Raw genomic sequence first — 19,894 nt, 5'->3', positions numbered from 1 at the left:
TGGATATGTAATGTTTGGAAATGTTTATTTTATTTTCATTTGATCTTGTTTATAATTTTGTGAATTAGAGTGATGTTAAACTTATGTTGTAGTTTTGACTCTACATTAGTAGAAATTGCGTAAACCAATAATTCTAAAGTAGGAATTAGGTTGTCAAATGTTGTTAAACAGATTTGTTTCTAAAAGCATTTAACACTTCCTTTTCTAAAAATGTATTTGTTGACCAAAAAGACTCATTGCCAATTTAGTTACAAAAAGTTTTATATGACCATGAGCGGATACAAATACGGACGTACGGATATTTAAAAATATCATCTATATTTACGATGGCATTGTACAGAAATGGCAATTTGAATATATTTTATATTTGCAGTGACGTAGTGAACAAGGACCTTGGCCTGTCGGAGAGTGATGACGAAGTGGCGGCCACCACCACGCGGTTAGAGCCGTGAGTATATATTTTAATATTATATTATATAGATGTTTCTACTATTTTGTGGATATTCGTTATGTTAGGAAGTGGTAGGTTTTGTCTGTCAACTTTTTTATAAGCGTAATAATAAGTTTATTTGATAATTTTACTCTGGTCACAGCTCTGGTATAAATATGATGAAATAATACATGGAATAGTCACCGTAATCTGTTGTCGGTTTTAGATAAAAGCGATAAATCAAAATATTATTAAAAAAAAATTGAATTGCGTAATACATTGTAACATGAAATTATTTCTGTTGCTTGTCCATTTATTAATATAGATAGAGCAATGCAAATATTAGTATAGTAGGATAGTTTTGAGATAACGTTGTATTATCACGATGTTAATTTTCCCATAATAGCATGGAATAGATAATAAGTTTAATAAAATAAGTTACTAAAATTAGAAATATACTACTTCTATCCCGCGTCTTCACTCGCGTTCTTTCAATAGTCAATGTTCTATGCCAAATATCATACAAATCCGATCAACCGTTTTTGCTTAAAAGTGTAATATGGGGCGAGTACACGCAATCACGATAGTGTAGGCGGCCTAAATGTCTATGATCGGCCGTCTTTGTAAATGTCTTTTATTCATAACTAGCTATACGCCCGCGGCTTCGCCCCCTTTGTCTTAAATCTAATAAATTATATACTTAAACCTTCCTCTTGAATCACTCTATCTTTAAAAAAAAACCGCATCAATATCCGTTGTGCAGTTTTAAAGATTTAAGCATACATGGGGACATAGGGACAGAAAAGGCGACTTTGTTTTATACTATGTAGTGATAGTGATGGCGGTAAACATCGACGATCATTTGTTGGGCCAACGCTGCCCATTGTGAAGAGGGCCCATACAAAGTGACACGTTTATAATAGCACAGGAATAGCTGCGTGTTTATGTAAAGCAACGTGATTAGCGTGACACGCGTGCCGCTGGTCACTGGCTGATGTCACGTGCTTTGGGTTTCATCATCGGTCTATATTGTTGTTGGAAAATTTTGAAGGTTATTTGATGGTTAAATTGTTTATTTGTATCATTACAGTAAAAGTTCCTTATTCGCGGGTAATAGGTTCCGTAAATGTGCCGCGAATAGAGAAACCGTGAATAAGGAATGGTAATTTGTATGGGGTTATAGGGAATACGTTCTTAGGTGACGAAATAAAAAAGCAAATACATAAAGAAACCAGTTTAATTTAAGTTTTTGACCAAACATATTTATTAATTACCATTTAATTAGGTACCTATTATCTTCAGGTTTAGGCAATGGCTTGTCACTTTTTACTCGTTTTTCATTTTTTTTAGTCGACATTATAAATTCGTAGTTGTAGTTCAAGCGTTTACTAAGGATAACGAATGGTTTTTATTTAGGTAAATACATATATGTATGTACCGATGTACCGATTCGATCCGCGAATAACGAATTTTAGGCCGCGAATACAGGATTTAGGTCGCATTTTTTCCATCCGCGAATAGTGAAACCGCGAATGAAGGAAGCGCGAATAAGGAACTTTTACTGTACTTAAAAAAAAACTTGAATAGAAATAGATCGAGATGGGTTTTGTTCCAAACGATTTTATAAGTACCTAAAGGCATTAGCTGTTAAAATGGTAGCAAATCTTATTCATAAATGTGAATATCAGAGGTGACAAGTTTGGATGTTTGTTTCTCTGACACGCAAAACGGCTGAGTGAATTTGTTTTGTATATTACATAACATAGTTTATAAGCGAAATGAAAGTGGATATTTCGTTAAAGTAAAATATACTAGTGTTTCTTGTATAAAACCGTAGTTAGAGACATAGACGTATGACCTTAGGTCAAAGCCGTTTTATGTACATTGTACATAGTCTGTACCTATTATGTAACCAATATGCTTTTGTTATGAATCATATTCAATGTGAAATTCGCAGAATTCCTATTTCTTGTATCGGATAATGCTTCAAAACAATTCCAATCCAAATCTCTGAAACTTAAGTATCTATTGAGCGATTGATTCGATTCTTTGAATTTATATTTCCGCGTAAATGTTAAATCAAATGTATGAAAGACAAATGAATGAAACGATGATTCATTAAAAAAAATTAAAAACCTTTAAATTATTACGCATTGTTTCATTTAAAATTACTCTAGTAATATGTTAAAGCTATCCCTTATTTATACAGTTTATACCTACTCATTTTACGGCATTATGTTTTTAATGAAATTTTGCACTGCCTTGTGCCTTCCTCTCTTACCTAACGTTTTCTACATACTTTAATTCGTGCTTGGAAACAATCGCTCTTTAGCTATAGGGTTTATATATTTTAATGTTATTTATAAAACATATTATACTAATATGTGTGTTTATTAAGCTTATACTTATCCTTCCAGCATCATAATTATGCCATTATGTTTAGCTTTTTATTTAGCTTATATTTACATCTTCCAGCATCCTCTCACCAATACGCTCAGGCGACAGTCCGAGCTCAGCGAGCGAATCCTCCCCTTCCGACTCGGAGTCGGAATCTTCCTCCGCGGAATCAACAACCGCCGCCCCTCCCCCCGCGCCCGCGCAGCCCCCCGCACAGCGCCCCTCGTGGGGGCTGAGCAACTTCGCACCGCCGCCCGTGCACCCGCCGGACCACGATCTGAGCAACGTGCTCGCTGATGCTAAGGGGAAACCGGTAAGAGGACACACACACATACGTATAATACACCCACACATAAACGAGCAAGAATTATACAGATACGCGCATTCATACCCAATTATAGAAGACACACACAAAAACAAGCAAGCATGCACGTATAGATACGCATACCCGCACGTAAGTATGCGCGCGCGCACGCACTTGCTCACACACATATTCAAAGAAAATAAGTAGGTATACTCGTACGTACACAAATTAAGATATGAATTATAATATTATGTTTACAATACAATGATAGGACGCCGTAGTTCACATTTTCTTAAGGTTTAATTTGTGTCACTTTATTATACCCATTGAGATGTCGAGAATGGATAATTCTTGTAAAATTCATAGTAAGCCTTATTTTGTTAAAAATGCATGGGGACAGAACAAAAATAAATGTAGCAGTCGATTTAAAGACTTGAATATCTAGAATTGGCTAAAATGAAAGACATTTCATTTTTATGCTACGCTATACACTTCTGATCCAGAGGTCAAATAACAATAATATTTCATAGAAACATCATTCAGGCGTTAGATCGAACAATGCAACAATAAAGCTATTTAAGAGTCTGCACATACGAGCTTTCTCAGGTGTCTCGTTACTAGAGATAAACAGTTCCCCGTATATGGCTGCTGATTCGGCAAACACCAAGTGTAGACTACACTCGGGTAGCTAGTGGCGACAGTTTAGTGTTAAACAGTTGGAGAATGCCCGCTAATTTGCACCTCTAAATCTATTTTGCAAGCGCGAAGTGATTTTTCCTAGACACCACTTAGTATTCAGTGCAATATGGACGATAATTTCATGATAGTGCTGATATATTTGTTGCACAGTAGCATAACAGAAGAGCCCGATGTCCAACAGAAATGGATTAATTTGGCTGTGCTTAAATCGCATTTGAGGTGCGGTTTGAGCTCTTTTGAGCGCAATTTGAAGAGCGTCCCGAATCGGGATAGAAGAAGGATTTTGTTTAAGTATTACAAATTGAAGGATACGTTGTGGAGAGCGGTTGGGGCTATTCATGGGAATTTAGCTTCTATGTCCCCTGTGTTTGAGGTCTAATATTGTTTATTTGTTGGATAGAATATGATATTGCGTATTTTCTGTTTAAAACTCGAATGTTTAATCATAGTTACTGAATTAGCATCCTTGTTTTCTTTTTTTCATCCCTTTATTAATTTGTTTCGACTCTATAGCTTATTTTTGTATTTGCATATTTTAAATTCATAACACAATTCACATTCACATTTGCATATAATTTAAGTGCAAAAAATAAAGATGTATTGTGTAATGGTAAATAAAACATTACGGTTTGTCGGAACAAGACTGGATATTCAATAACATTGAACTATAATACTTTCTCCTTGAGTCTAGATTTACTTGAATGCTTAAATTATTGTCATATGAGAAGAACTTTTCTCTAAATATACGTTTACAATAATGAATCTTGTCTACTCCCCAGCAGAGTCCAATATCGGATCTAACGGACTCGGAAGCGTCGTCACCTTCGCCCGGGGCCCGGCGGCGGAGGTCGCTGGCCAATCGCATATCGACGGCTTCCAGTGATGAAGACACCCCCAGGCCTGCACCGGTTAGTGTCTTATGTGAATAGAATTAGGTATTACATGGGTATGTTAGTGTGTGATATTGGTTTAAGGTTTTGGGCAGGATTTTGTCATGTGTGAATAGCAATAGGCAGGTCTATTGATATGTGTAAGTCGATTTTGTGGTCTGTTGTAAGGGATTAATGGGTGGATAGATTCGGTTAGTGGTATTGTTTCTGTATTGGTGTAAATTTTCTGTCAATTTATTCCCGTAGCAGAGAAAAGGTTTGGTTGTTTCTAACGATTTAACTCGAAATTTATGAATGAATTTTAGAAATTCTTTCACCTGTAGAAATTTACATTATTCTTGAGTGACAAAGGCTACTTTTAATTAAAATTAAACTTAATTAATTTTTAAATGGGTGAAAATAGTTTTTAATAATAATAGTGTGCCGTAGAACTCTATTCGTGGGTAATTTTAATACAAATTATCTTCAGGTCCGACCGCAAGGTGGTGGCACGTCTCCCAGCGTGCCACCACCCGTGCCTAGCGGTTCGCAGAGTTCTGGCGCCAAGCGCGGCAGACCGCCCAAAGTGCGCGCCTCAGAGGAGAGACCGGCCAAGAAGAAGCGCGGCAGACCGCCCAAGACGCGGCCGCTGTCTCCCGCGGCGCCAGACAGCGAGCCGGAACCAGACCCGCCAGTCAACCAGGCGCTGCAGGACACCAAGACGCATATCTTTCGCAAGGTAATATAGCCAATTACATATATTGCAAGCGAATTACCTGTTGTTGGTCAGCCATTTCTCATAATAATTTTCTGTATTTGTAAGTTTGGTATTTGTATATGTAAGTTCGGTTCCTATTTCAAGATCATGTGTCAAATATCGTCAAAACAAAAGCTAAAGAATAAGTCAGGAAAATTTAATGCGATTCGTGTCACTGACCCAAGAATCAAGTTAATGGATGTTAGAGATACTATTTCAGTGGATAATTATGTGTATTCCTTGAAGGACATACATAATTTAAAAAAAATCAGTTTATTTACATATTAAAATGCAAAACATGCAAGACATGCAAATATCTTTACGTATGAAAATTTAAAAGTTAAACCATAAATCGTGTCAAATTCTTAATTGTTCTACTGTTATCATTCTTATGAGTTATTTGTACTTAGGTTTACATAGTATATAAAGAAATGCCTCATAATATAATTTATTATTATAACTTTCAGGTGTTCACTCCTAAAAAGGGTGATGAATGCGGGGGCAAGGGCGGCAAAGGTGGAAAAGGCAAGGGTGGAAAGGGAAAAGGTCAGGTGACCATCATCGAAGTGACGGCACCGGAATCTGGCGCTGATGATGACGACAGAAGGCACAGGGACCGTTCCACCAGGGACGAGGAGGCCAAGGCCAGGGTCTCACCGCCACAGGAACCGGAGACCCTCACGAGGAAACGGGAAGCCGAGAGGATCGCCAACGAGAGGATACAAGAGAGAGTGCCCATAGAGAGGCCCGACTACCGCCGCCCGGAGGACAGGCCCACGATAGAACGCACCTCAGTAGACCGACTGCCGGATCGGATAGGTTCCGACCGGTTACTGCCGGAACGGATGCCGTCCGACAGACGGTCTACGGACCGGTTGCCGCCGGACAGACTGACCGACCGGCTAGCTGACAGAAATGACCGCCTGCAAGAGAGACTAGCGGCTGACCGTCTGCAGGAGAGACTCTCAACGGAGCGCTTGCAAGAAAGGCTATCGACGGATCGCTTACAGGGCCGGTTATCGAACGACCGGCTGCAAGACCGCATGTCGGATCGCCTTTCGCCCGACCGCCTGTCCGACAGATCCGACAGACTATCGGACCGGAAGAGCGACAAAATGCTCATCGATCGGATACCGAGCGATAAGATGGAACGCTTGTCGAGTGATAAGAGTTGTGATAAGAAGATATCGGTGGAGCGAGTTGAGAGGATAGCGCCGGAGCGGGCGGAGGCTGATGTTGGCTTCGTGCAGTGTCCCGTGCAGAATTCCTTGTCTAATGGTAAGTTTACTATTTCTTTTGTTAACATTATTTTTTATTGCAAATCTATTCATCAAATTAAACGATATATTTTATTTGCTTTTATTTTACTCATGAATTCGATTGTAAATAATAGTTGATGTAAAAAAAATTGAAATAATTATTCCGATAATTGAATAGTCGAGAGCCTAGAAACGACATGTTTTTCTTAGAACGGGTGAAATTATAATTATTTTAATAGTCCTCTTAGATTTCCCTTTTAACAAGTTTATTCAACACAATTTATTTATATATAGGTACGTCATGAAAATAACCTCTAAGAAAGTACTCACTACGCACTTATCGAACTTGCGCAAGTCACTAACATGTAACAATAATTTAAAAACGCAATTTATTCACATAAAGTTTCTTCATAATATGTACATATATACCTATCAGAACGTACTTACTACGTGTTATTCGAACTCGCGCAAGCAATCAACGAGTTCTAATGTACTATGACGTCACATCCACAGTATCGGAGCGGCGCAGCAGATCGCGCGTGGTGGTCAGCATCCCGCTCGCCCGACTGCAGGCGGAGCTAGTGCGAGCATTGCGCACTCCGCGCCGCACAGCTCCGCCTGCGCCAAGGACCCCGCACACCCCGCACACGCCGCGCACACCGCCCGACCACCCGGTGAGTGTGTATGCTGCAGTCAAAACCCTGAACCAGTCAATATCCTTATTGGCGGTTATTTATTTATTTATTAACACTTTATTGTGCTGGCATACAAATAAATTCTTAAAATTAAAACTTAAAACTAGTCCAGCACAGAAGGCGGCCTTATCACTTAAGAGTGATCTCTTCCAGGCAACCTACTGTGTGGAGTAATATTATGAAAAACGGTTGTTAAGGTTATTGACTAAGGGCGTCGGTTAATATCCTTATTGACTGATTTTATCAGATAAAATCAGTCAATCAGTCAATAAGGTCAGGAAGGACTAAGGGCGTCGACTATATGATAAAATCAGTCAATAAGGATATTAACCGACGCCCTTAGTCAATAACCTTAACAACCGTCAATAAGGATATTGACTGGTTCAGGGTTTTGACTGTAACATGTATACATTTGACTCTAGGGGTTCGGGGTAGAACGAAATATGGAAGTAATGCTTGCAATCGTTCAATGCGTCATTCGCATTTTACAGATGAAAAAAAAAAATACACACACACACACGCACACCACATACATAAACACACGCACGCACGCGCGCACGCCCACATAGATGACATTCGCACAAGCTCACCCAAAAATATACGGTATACTAACGACCGACTAGCATATCACTAAACAAGCGCCTGACAAGATGGTAAGTGACTCACATAAACACATCCACACACACACGCATTCGTTCTTCAGATGCCGACTACATCACTACTGTATTTGCACTTTTTGCAATTTGCACATAAATACGGAAAACGCAAACGTAGATAAGCGAATTGATATTTAATCAATCGACAATTAGAGGTAAGTCAATAATAATGTTTCGATTGTAGAAAATTCCATATATATTATTCCATATATCTCATAATATCCAACCCCAATTGAGCAGATATTTTCATCGTTATTCCACAGGCACAGTTCGATAACATTATTAATTATTTAATAATGAAGTGAATAAAAATAGTGTGTTATTAATATATATTGTTTCTTATTACAGAGTGAAGTAGCAGCGACGAACCACGAGCGGGCGGGCACGTGTTCGGGCCAGACGCCGATCTACTACTCGTACTTCGAGCAGCTGCCCGCAGACACGCTGTCAGACGAGGAACGGGATCACAAGTCAGTATTACGACACTAGAAAACATTTTGATTTCGCACTAGAATACACTAAGCCACACTATAGTGTAATGCACCGAAATGTAATGCACCATCACCATAAAATATGTTATTCTTATGGTTTTGCGGGTTGTCTGGCAGAAATCGCTTACAGCGATAAGACCGCCCTCTGTACATATTTTAACTTTTATCGCTCTTCTTTTGTAATCCTGTATGTGTGTGCAATAAATAATTTTTCATTCATTCACTATAGTACGTTATAAGGCACGGAACAAGAACACTATATTTCGCACTAATATACAACACACTACAAACATTGATAACACTAAACTGCACGAAATTCTAACATCACATGTAACTCCATTTCATTCTAGTCTTTTATGTATTTTTCTATTCCATTCATAATTATATGCACATGGAGGCAAATTATATCACAATTTCTTCCATATCCAATAATAGTTGTGGCAACAATATGTAAAATTATCTCTCTGCAATTACTATTCCAATTTCATGTATAATGTAATCATTTATTTTGATTGCTGTCATCAGATTAAGGGCTGTTTTTTCAATCCTTGGTTAAAACTTATTCATCGAATAACGAATCGAACTACCATATCAAAAATGTCCGTATATGACAGTTTACAGGTGACATTTTAAAATGTTCGTGTAATACTTTATTGGACGGATAAATTTTAACCAAGGATTGAAAAGTCGACCCTAACTTAAATAGAATAGAATAGAATAGAAAACGTTTTATTTGCCACCATTTAAAAAAAATATAAATAGACTGCTATATTTAATCATTTGACAGAAAAAATATAACGTTTTATCTCTACACAGATATTACCTAGGCGAAGCGCAACGCCTGCGTTCAGCCGCAGAACGGGAACAGCACAATCTCCCCCGCGTTATGCTCTATCTCGAATCCGTTCTGTGCTTCGTGTTAACTGGCCGTCTTCTGGAGTTAGAACTGGACACCAAACGGGCCTTCACCATATACCGGGAGACTATTGAGTATATCAAGTCGATACATGCGATGCCGCAAAGGTTTAGAGCCGAAGTGAGACGGCAAGGGGGAGACCCGCACTCGACGTTCAGCAAACTGGATATATTGAGGTGAGATGGCCAGTAAGATGTATAATTGTAATATGAAAGACGTTATTTATACGTAGCCAGTTAGTTTATATGAAAGTGAGGTGGTTTCAGAAGGTACATACTTTTTTTGTGTGGTGTTTCTCAATGTTAGAGGTACATACTGATACGGCGCGGTGTGATCGCTTTCATCTTTCAACTGTAAAATTACATACCTAGTATACAATTTGGCTTTCCGCCCGCATTGTCTAAAAAGTTAAAAACCTAATAAATGATGTACAAAAACTTTCCTCTTAAATTACTGTATTTATATTTTATACTGCAACAAAATCTGTTGTGCAGTTTTACAGACATTAAAAAATACGCGTGAAGCGATTTTGCTTTATTAACTCAGGCCCCGGAATCACAGACACAATAGAAAATCTATTGTGTCGTGGACCGATTGGGCCGTTCGGGGCTCAATGGGTTAAACTGAATGTTAAGAAAAGATAAGAGAATGAATTGATAACGATATATTCAAATGTGTGGGGAACACGGATATACCCGCATATACGAACTGTACATTAAATACATTGTTATAAGCAGTTATCTCTATTCTTACTAATATTTTTGGATTTGTATAAACATAAAAAATATTTTTCCGCATGTATATTCGATACATTGTTGTAAGCAGTTATCTCTATCAATATTGCTTGGATTTGTATGAACACAAAAAAAAGCTTGAACTGTCCATATTTAAATTCCAGTCTCCGCGTGCAAGCGCTGCTATATCTGCGAATGTTCAAGATGTACAACCGGGAAGTAAAGGAGTACTACAAGATCGTACAAGAGTATCAACAAAAGGTCGGTAATGTAAGTCGATTAGAAGTTTTATTTTAATTTGTGGGGTTTTTTTTGGGGGTTATGGTTTTTTGTTTTTTGATTATTTTTTTTTACCTTTTCTACGCTAAGGCTTAAACTATTTGGATAGTAAGGTTGATGGGATTTCTTTTAGGTCTTTTTTTTTTTTTTTGTTTTTCTCAAGAATCTACTTATCATGTAGTTGTTAACCTATTATTGTCAGGTAATCATGTAGATTGTATTTTTTTTAAGTGAAACTTCTTATGATATATGTAGATTGTATTTTTTTTAAGTGAAACTTCTTTAGGCGCGTTGGGAGTGAAATTTCATGGCAATAACGTAATGTCAGGAGTAAGGCGACGATTTTGGTATCTTTGAATCTTGCCAAAGACATTTACACTTCTGACACGTGTGCTAACGAAATGCTGTAATCGAACCCAGGGTTCATATTGTCAAGTAAAGTACATATTATAGATTTTTTTAAGCTATTGCATAGCTTCTATCGCGGGCCTTGAGCGCGGGGACCGAATCCAGAAATTCCGTAACGAAAAAACCTCACGCTCCCCACGGGGACGGGCGCGGAGGTGTGGCTTGAAGGTATAGCATGCAATAGCTTTACCGCGGCAGTCCGCGAGTGCCACACGTCTTTTTTTAATTTTTTTTAATATAATAATTTGTCTATAGCCCGCATGTGCGGAGTCGGTCTCCCCCCTCTCCCCCACGCCGTCCCCCGCGGGCTCGGTGGGGTCGGGCGGCTCCGCGTCGAGCGGCTACTGCTCGCTCGCGCACGCCGTGCCCGCGCACGCGCACCACGCGCTGCTGCAGCTCACCAAGTACTACACCTTCCTGTACGTCGCGCACGACCTGTGGGAGCAGGCCGATTGTTTGTGCCGGCTGAGGCCTAACCAGGGTGAGTGTGAGCACACATACACAGACACATATACACAGACAAACATAATATCTCCTATATAAAAATAAGTCGGGTTTTCCTTCCTGACGCTATAACTCCAGAACGCACGAACCGATTTCCACGGTTTTGCATTCGTTGGAAAGGTCTCGGGCTCCGTGAGGTTTATAGCAAAGAAAAGGTGTCTCTGGTGGCGAATCGGAGTTCGCCCGGTTTGCTAGTATGTACATAATAATAATTTAAGCGTAGAGTGAACAGGTACCGTCTAGGGAAACGCGTTCGATCTCATATCACATTTCAGCTTAACATCAGGCGAGATTGTGGTCAAGCGCTTCCCTATACCCAATAAAAAAAATACATACCACACACACGTAAACATAGCGCAACCTAAATAACATCCCCGAATGCCGCGGGGATACAGTCACTAACATTGAAACCCAAAACTTCACCATGATGTCGCGACATGTTATCACATAATCTTATAGCTGTAGTATTATTAAGTAACTACTAGATTAATAAAAGTAAATAATTAAATACACTCATTAAGTATGTAAATAGTTACTAAAATGGACCAATTTTTAACAAACAAATACCTTCTATACATAGTTTACTATAACTTACATTTTTTTCTCCCTCCGCAGATCTGTTCATAGCGGTGGACCGCAAGTGCGGGCCGCTGACGCTGTTCTCCACGTTCCGTCACCTGGTGCAGTACGTGCGTTACGCGATCTCGCTGCTCAAGAACGCGCCGCAGTGACCACGCGCCGGCCCGCGCCCGTGACCGTGACCGTGACCGCGACCGTGCTCGTGACCGCGACCGCGCTCTTGACCGTGACCGCGATCGTGACCGTGACCGCGCTCGTGACCGTGACCGTGACCGTTCCCGCCACGCGCGCTCGCACCGCGGTAATAATGACGCGGTCACGTGTCACGTTTCTTGAAGACATTCCAACGTGGTAACGTTTTACCAGACGCAGAGTTCGCGGATGAATTTTGTTGGACAATCGGACAGTGAAATTGTTAATTTTTTTTTTTGTATAATTTGTGTCATTGAATAAGAAGCATTAATGATGCGAGTTGTCTCTCTCTTTATAGCATAGTATTGATATCCTTGTTTCTTTTTTAACTGTAAAGGAAACAGGATAGTGATATGAGCGAGCGAGATGATTTCGGCTTTCATTTTTGATTCTACGCTATAATGTTATGAAGAAATTTGTAATTCACTTTTTTTATGATTTCTTGTTTTAGACGGATGTGTTACTACTGTTTTGTGTATTTTTTCGTGATGAAAGTATACTTGAGATAATTCTACAGTGTTGATAAAGCACTACTTGTAAAGCGCAACGGGTGATTTTAACTTCTTGATTGAAATTCTAAATACGTGGTTAAGAACCAAGAAAACAACGTAATATAATTATTATTACATGAGTTTCCAACTCGTTCATGGATTCCTAATATGAAATTCTGCATAGCAATAATATTGAATGAATGACCTATTCGAAACGTCATAGATCAAAGCGTATATGATTTTATTTGAGAATTTGTAATAATATTTTTTATTAAGATTTATTATATAGATGTGTGGTAAAATTTAAAATAAAACTAGTTTTTTAAACAGTTATGCATGACGGCACTCGCAATGTTGATTGGTACATTCAGCAATCAAATCAATGAAGAAAATTAATAATATAATGATCAATTCATTTAATTTTGTTAGATTACAATAATCGACTTTATTATGATTCATATTTCGTTTTCGAATTGTGAAAAACGGTGAATAACGAAATTATTTGGACAAAACCGGATCAAATAGAGGATTGTTGTTTGAGCAAATCTATCCTCTTAGTTTGAAAGCGATGGAAGTTGTCGCAGGAATTGAACCTGTAACACGCGTTGTTCTTTAGTGCGTCAGATGTTTGCAATAATTATAAAGTAGTAAGTAAACGCGATATTTTATAAATAAATTTAAAAAGATCCTTTTTTTACGCGATAGAGTAATCATATCTTGAATCATTTACATAATTTTTAATGTGACTAAGAGGTGATACCGGTTCGGTATCGACAAAATCGGATGTGGGCCAATCGATAAATATCTATACTTTAATATGGGAACACTCGGTAGTTTTTCATGGAAGTCGGCTTGATGTTTTAAAGGGTAATTGAACAATAATACATTTTGCTTCGTGAACAATTATTATTTAATGTGACCTAATGTAATTTTACGGTCATTTTCACATATCAATTGATTGAAATCAACAATGGCGGAAATCGATTATGATTAAATTTTATTTCTTCCGATATATGCAAACACATTTATAAAGACAATAAATTAAAATAATAAAGATAATCAGTCGTCTAGAATCGCTAGCGTTCGCAGTAGCGCAGTAACAGAGAGTAGCGTCGGGTATAACGCTAGTTAATATATAATTCGAACAAATGGTAAAGTGCAAATTTCTAATGAAACTACTAAGAGTACAAGTTATTCTAAAGACGGTCGTCGCGATTATTTCAGATGAAACAAATATCCGTAACACCAATTTATATTTCTCTCGGTTGTTTATCAAATTTATGTTGTGATTGTAAATACATTATATAATTATATTATACATTTTGTAATGAATATACATGTTAGTGCCAGATAGGTTTTTGTATGAACGTTTACAGTAAGAGATAGAACGCGTGCGTGTCTCCCGTCGGGTCATATTGGGGATATAGATGAGAAAGTCGGAAAGGATAATCGGATATTTGTGTAATCTATGTCTTCAAGATCAGACACGCAGACACGCACGCACGCGCGTGAGCGACTCGAACTTTTGTGGACAAAAATTACAAAATTTGTTGTTAATAAGCGAGATGCCTTGTATATAGTATATCGTAAGTGACTAAGAAATGTAGTTTTCACTCTATATTTTAATTTATATGTAAACTATATTTATAGCTAAGCGGACAAGGAATATGTTATAACGTTTTCGGTAAGGGACGAGGTACGTGCGGCCGCGACTCGAGAGGAGCTTGCAGCGTTCGATTTAGTGTAATTTAGTGTAAAGTGGCGCCAGGATGTGGGACAGTGCGCGGGCAAGTGGGCGGGCCAGTGGGTGGGCCAGTGGCTGGCGCCAGCGCGGCGACACTCGCCAGTTACCGGACGCGCCAGCGCTGCACTTCTCTACTTAACTCTTATTTATTACTGTTACTTTCGGAACCTCGCTCGAACTCATCGAACACGCGTCAGAACCCCGATCGGTACTTACTATATGCACAAATTATTTATAATTTATTTATTATGTCGATGCGTAATTTATTTTGACGAGCGGTTTGCGAAGTTTACTTAACGGGTCGGCGCGGGGAAGCGTCGAGATCGAGAGATGCATTGCCAAATATCGAGTGCCTTGCGATCATCACTTTTTTATATTATTATATTTGACATATTGTAAGTACTTTAACCTAGTTTTTTTTTTTCAAAATTTTTATTACATCTCGTTTTGAAACTCGCATTTATGTACTTGTTGAGACGTTTTTTTAGTTCTTAATTTTAGTTGTCGTACGAAATTCTTGTTGCTACTTTTTATTTTTAGGCGTATGTATTTGATTTATTTTTTATGTCGACAATATTATTATCGTAGGAATGATTTTAATCGAAGTAATACTAAAATATATCGCTTCATTATGTATTCGCACTTGAATCGATCGTTTATCGGTTGTATTATTTTAATCTCAAATCCCTAATATTGACACCAAATTTTAATTGACAATTAATTGTATAGCGAAGTTAGCGATATGGCGCCGGTTGGTAGCGAGAGGTGATTGTTTTAGGAAATTGTAAAATACTGTTTTTTATTACTCTTTCATTTAAGTAGTATCTTGTGTTGATAGCGTGTATAATTTGTTTTTTTTTTACATTTGATTTAAGTAAATATGTATAAATTTGTTTTTCCTTAATTTTATTATTTGTGTAACCTATGTTATTATTGAAGATAGAATACATTAATTTTTATGTATATATTATTTTTGGTTGTTTTTTTTCCTTTCCTACACGCGGCATGGAATCGGGCTGCCATTGAATTATGATAGTCAATTTAGTGGTAAGTGTCGGGGAACCCCCCATACCTCATAGAGAAGCAATGCTAGGTGTAACATAGCGGTGCGCTTAAGTTCGTAGCGTAATGCCGTTGTCAATTTTGTTACTGGTAATATTGAATATACACAAACACATGTTCTCAGGTGAAACTAAATAATATGAAAGTTTATTTAAAACTACATTAACACTGAACACAATACTGTTGGTTTTTAGTCAAAACACGTTATATTTCCTTAATCATAGACAAATCATTGCTATGAATGCCAGTAAAGATACAAATATGGTCGATATTTAGTTAATTTCAATAGAAATTTCGATATCGTGAACCTGAGAGCAATCAATTTAAAAATAAGCCTTACGATTAATGCAATATAGTTTTAGTAACACAAGCCACAAATGCCTTATTGCAGTGTCTTTTCATAACTGCCACAGTAGGATAAAGCATATTACTTATATAATTCAGTACTGTTGAGGCAAAATAGAGTTTAATGAAATTGTAGCTTCATAACAATTTACAACAGAGTTGTTGAATCTTTAAACAGACCTTTAACTGCATACAATATATATTCTATTTATGATAATGAAAACATTTTTAACCATAACCAACCCATGAATATTTGCTAATAAATTCAACCAGGCGCAAAAAAAGTCAAGCCAGAAAACGGTACTGAATTCAAATAAATATTTTAGCAATACTATGAGCAACGGAAATATTATATTTTTAGTAGTAGTTCGCATCGAGATCGTTGATATATCTATACATACAATAGATCGCTGCAAGCTCGTATATATTTTTAAACCTAATCATTTTGTGACATGGAAGTCACCGATTTTGCGACTAGATATGGCTGATGGCAAGGCATCGAAAACATATACTATAACGATTTCTCATTTTATTATTATTTCACATACATTTACGTCTCAAAAACTACGAAGCAGACAGTATATTTTGGACCTATCTAGTCGCATTAGCTTAGAGATACAAAACTAAGGGCTAAATAATTAAGCAAGTTTGACACGAAACGCTTTGTATACGATAGATAAGTTACACGAGCGGAGTCACGACACCACAGAATACTTATCAGCGATTATAAGAAAAGAGGAGACAGGAAGAAAAAAGTACCTTAATTATGGAAGCAAATAAATTCCAACGATGTGTGTATAAATAATGTAAGGATATAACAGTTTGTTTGCTTCGATATGCAAGATACTTTGACTTCTGATCCCATAGGTCATGTAATACGCGACAAGAAACGAGTTGATTCATTATATACAGGCAAAAATTGTATTGTTTTCTGTTTTACGAAGTATATATAAGCTGGTATAAATGAAAATCGATTTTATATTAACGTTAATTCAAGTTATATATAGATGCAACATTTTAAAAAGGCGCTTATATACATAATAGTGATATAACCCAATATACTCATTTTGGGTTACAACTCAATAACACCATTACATTACCTACATAACATAAATATAATGTTATATTGTTAAGCTAAACGTTATTAATGATATTTTTACATTGATTTCATGTTAGATATATTATAAGTCGAATTCGGTGTGGATGTACCTAATAATAAGTTTTAAGTATCGATGTTTTAAATTCAAACGTAGTAACAGCTAGACGTGAACCTCGGACGAGAGGGGAATTGAATTCGTTTATTTTAGTATTAAATAAAGTTCAAAATGAAATTCAAATTGTGCCTTAGTGAAAAACGGAAACCTAATTTTATTTGGAGGTAATTGTATGGATATGAGGTAATGAAATATCGTTAAATATTCAAAAGGAAGTATCGCTGGCCGGCAGAACTAGCTCTCTTGTGAGTTGTCCTGGCACGACTCACGATACAAGATAAACCCCTTTCTGAATACAGTTGACTCGATTGCAATAATATTAAACAATATTTTGTTTTATTGGATGTTGTAACTGATTATTAATTATATTTACATAATTATTCAATATACGTAGATGAGTATGTATGTCGTAGCAATAATTTAAGCGTGGCAATAAGGTCTAGTGGTTTTGCTTTTGTGTCTTTGAATAAACGTATTAATAAGATGTATATTGTACTTTTCTCGTCCTCATTAGAGTACCGGATGCTGTAAACTGCTTCTAAACTAATTTCAAGTTTTAATATATAATTTTAATATTAATCCCACAAATTGGATTATAAGTAGAAAATTTTAATATTTCGATGTTCGTGTTCCAATTTTTTTGATTCGCTGGTGTTGTAGAACTTCTGTACTCGATCCGACCAAACGCTTGTGTAATGCTGGGTCCAAACTATGCGTTTGTAAGTTAAATTATAACAAAATTGTGTACTAAATGCGTTGTTTAGTTAATGATATGAATTAATTGAGAAATATTCGCTAAGTTTGGTCACAGCAGGAATCTGAACGCTTCGAGGTGATTCTTTTGTCCTGTAGTAAGTGTTTATAAACTCAAATACATTAGCATTATAAGACTAAGTGCCAACGCGACTCTTCTAAGTGCAATTCCTTCTCAATTACTTACCTCCGTATGTCATTATCATACTGTAGTGAAACTTCTTAGAAGGTCTGTGTACTGTATTAATTAAGGAATGTAAACAGGATACTGTTGTTTTCATTTTAACGAAAACATACTCAATTTATCGATGTAAACCATATTTTCATTGATGCATTCATTTTGCCTTAAAATTCTAGTACATTATTACAAAGCCGATTGCTCACTGTAATGAATCAAACAATATTGTAACTAAATTTTTTGAAACATCGAATGTGAAACGTTTGCTTCAGTTCCAGTAAGAGCGCGGCTTTAGAATCGCGGTATCCTGTAAAATGTCAAAGCACCGCTACTAAAAGCCAATACGAAACTAATTTTTGTAGTAGATGTTTTCTATACAATAGAGTGCACGGCTTTCGTCGTGTGATCAAGCTATGTGTAAGTCAATGTTTTACTGTTTTATCTGTGGGGTAGGAGCGGGAGGGGGTGGGGGGGAACATCGCAGACGTCGGGCCGTACCGATTCCATTTTTAAAGTAGTGTGTGTAAACTAAATATAGTGTTAAATTGGTTACCACGCTCGTGTATCGAGCGTTAGACGAAAATATTATTTTTCTTAGATCACATTATATTGTAAAGTGGTAAATTATAGGAGTATGTGTGCGCGTGCGGCGGCGCCGGTCGCGGGGTGTCGAGTTACAAACAAATTGATATTTTTTTACGAGCGTCCCGTTTAACGCCGCCGCCGACCGAAGCAAGCGTATTTGTTATGTTTAAGAGGAAATATCTATTGTCTATTCCAAGGGTTGAATAACTACCGACACTTTTTTATATTACAATAATTATAGAAATTATTACTGATTTTGTGTTTTCTTTCTTGTTCCTTATGCTTCACACTGAGTTCCAAATTCCAATATACATAATATTTTATTCCTATTGTCTATGATCTAAATTCTAAGGCATCTCTGCTCTCATAATCTCATACCTAAGTAAATAATACATTTCATTTTTGAATGATAAATGATCAATTGCTAAAATCATAAGAGTGCACTGTGCATTACATGTTCATATGAACTTATAAATTATGATTATGTCACACGCTGCTCACATGTTAGTTGTTCAATTAAGCTCAACTGATCACTGATTTTTAAATTTTTGGATTTGAAAATACAATGATGAATATTTATTAAATTCAATGAATGCTGTCGCGTACGGTGTATTTACATCAAACGAACATAGAGCTAGAGCAAGAGCATTCTTTCGTGATATTTTAATGCAAACGCATTCAGTGTTGTTCAGTATAAGAACATTGCATAGAATCTTTTCGAACGCACTTAGAACAACGAAAGAATTTTCTACGCCTGTTTATACTAAAATAATTTGACATACTAGGATTAGTATGAGCATTCGCTTGTTTGATGCACAGTAAGAATCACACTTTGGTATCATTATTATGTGTTATTATTATAACGTCGTGTTTATTATAGGTAGTTTTCAAAAGAGCTACTACAGTTTGAATTTACTTATCTCCTTTAATGCAAAGTGCAAATGGCAAAACACAACTCACATATTCATCTTCATGATGATGCAATTACTATACTTATAAAAGCACATGCAGAATTATAAATTGCACATTAATTGTAAACCCCATTATGTGTGTCGATTACTCAACAACTTTTACACATTTCTAGATTATCCTACTTATATTATAAAAAAATATAAGCGAATGTTTGTGAGGATGGATGGATAGATGTTTGTTATTCTTTCACGTAAAACTACTGAACCGATTCCAAAGAAATTTGGTATTTAGGTTTGAAGACCCAGAATAAGGCCACTTTTTATCCCGGAAATCCCACAGGAACGGGAACTGTGCGGGTTTTTATATGAAAACGCGGGCGAAGCCACCAACGGAAATCTAGTTATAATCTAATGGTAGGAACAAACAAATAAAACATTTGTA

The 19,894-nt window shown here is 36.9% G+C and overlaps 1 protein-coding gene across 5 annotated transcripts in view; it reads left to right on the top strand.

Moving 5' to 3' along the window:
• The window catches only part of lilli (AF4/FMR2 family member lilliputian), a 217,795-nt gene extending 203,339 nt beyond the window's left edge, over positions 1–14,456 (top strand). For 3 of the 5 annotated variants that reach the window (XM_090116766.1, XM_090116763.1, XM_090116761.1), the window contains exons 11-21: positions 374–448; positions 2,906–3,140; positions 4,610–4,738; positions 5,190–5,438; positions 5,924–6,734; positions 7,229–7,389; positions 8,415–8,536; positions 9,374–9,649; positions 10,372–10,477; positions 11,150–11,375; positions 12,014–14,456. In XM_090116766.1, the coding sequence (XP_089972892.1) occupies positions 374–448; positions 2,906–3,140; positions 4,610–4,738; positions 5,190–5,438; positions 5,924–6,734; positions 7,229–7,389; positions 8,415–8,536; positions 9,374–9,649; positions 10,372–10,477; positions 11,150–11,375; positions 12,014–12,129 (2,506 nt within the window). In that variant the 3' untranslated portion in view covers positions 12,130–14,456. The remainder of the gene's footprint in view (positions 1–373; positions 449–2,905; positions 3,141–4,609; positions 4,739–5,189; positions 5,439–5,923; positions 6,735–7,228; positions 7,390–8,414; positions 8,537–9,373; positions 9,650–10,371; positions 10,478–11,149; positions 11,376–12,013) is intronic. The other 2 variants (XM_090116764.1, XM_090116765.1) reach the window with 2 other exon arrangements.
• The last annotated feature ends 5,438 nt before the right edge of the window (positions 14,457–19,894 follow it).

This window comes from Colias eurytheme, chromosome 26, assembly GCF_061535395.1.
Source record: "Colias eurytheme isolate Ceu_HAF_F1 chromosome 26, ilColEury1 Martin Lab GWU primary, whole genome shotgun sequence".
In the NCBI taxonomy this organism is placed as follows: domain Eukaryota; kingdom Metazoa; phylum Arthropoda; class Insecta; order Lepidoptera; family Pieridae; genus Colias; species Colias eurytheme.
The sequence above is the reverse complement of the archived record's forward strand: the minus strand, read 5'-3'. Positions and strand labels throughout refer to the sequence as shown.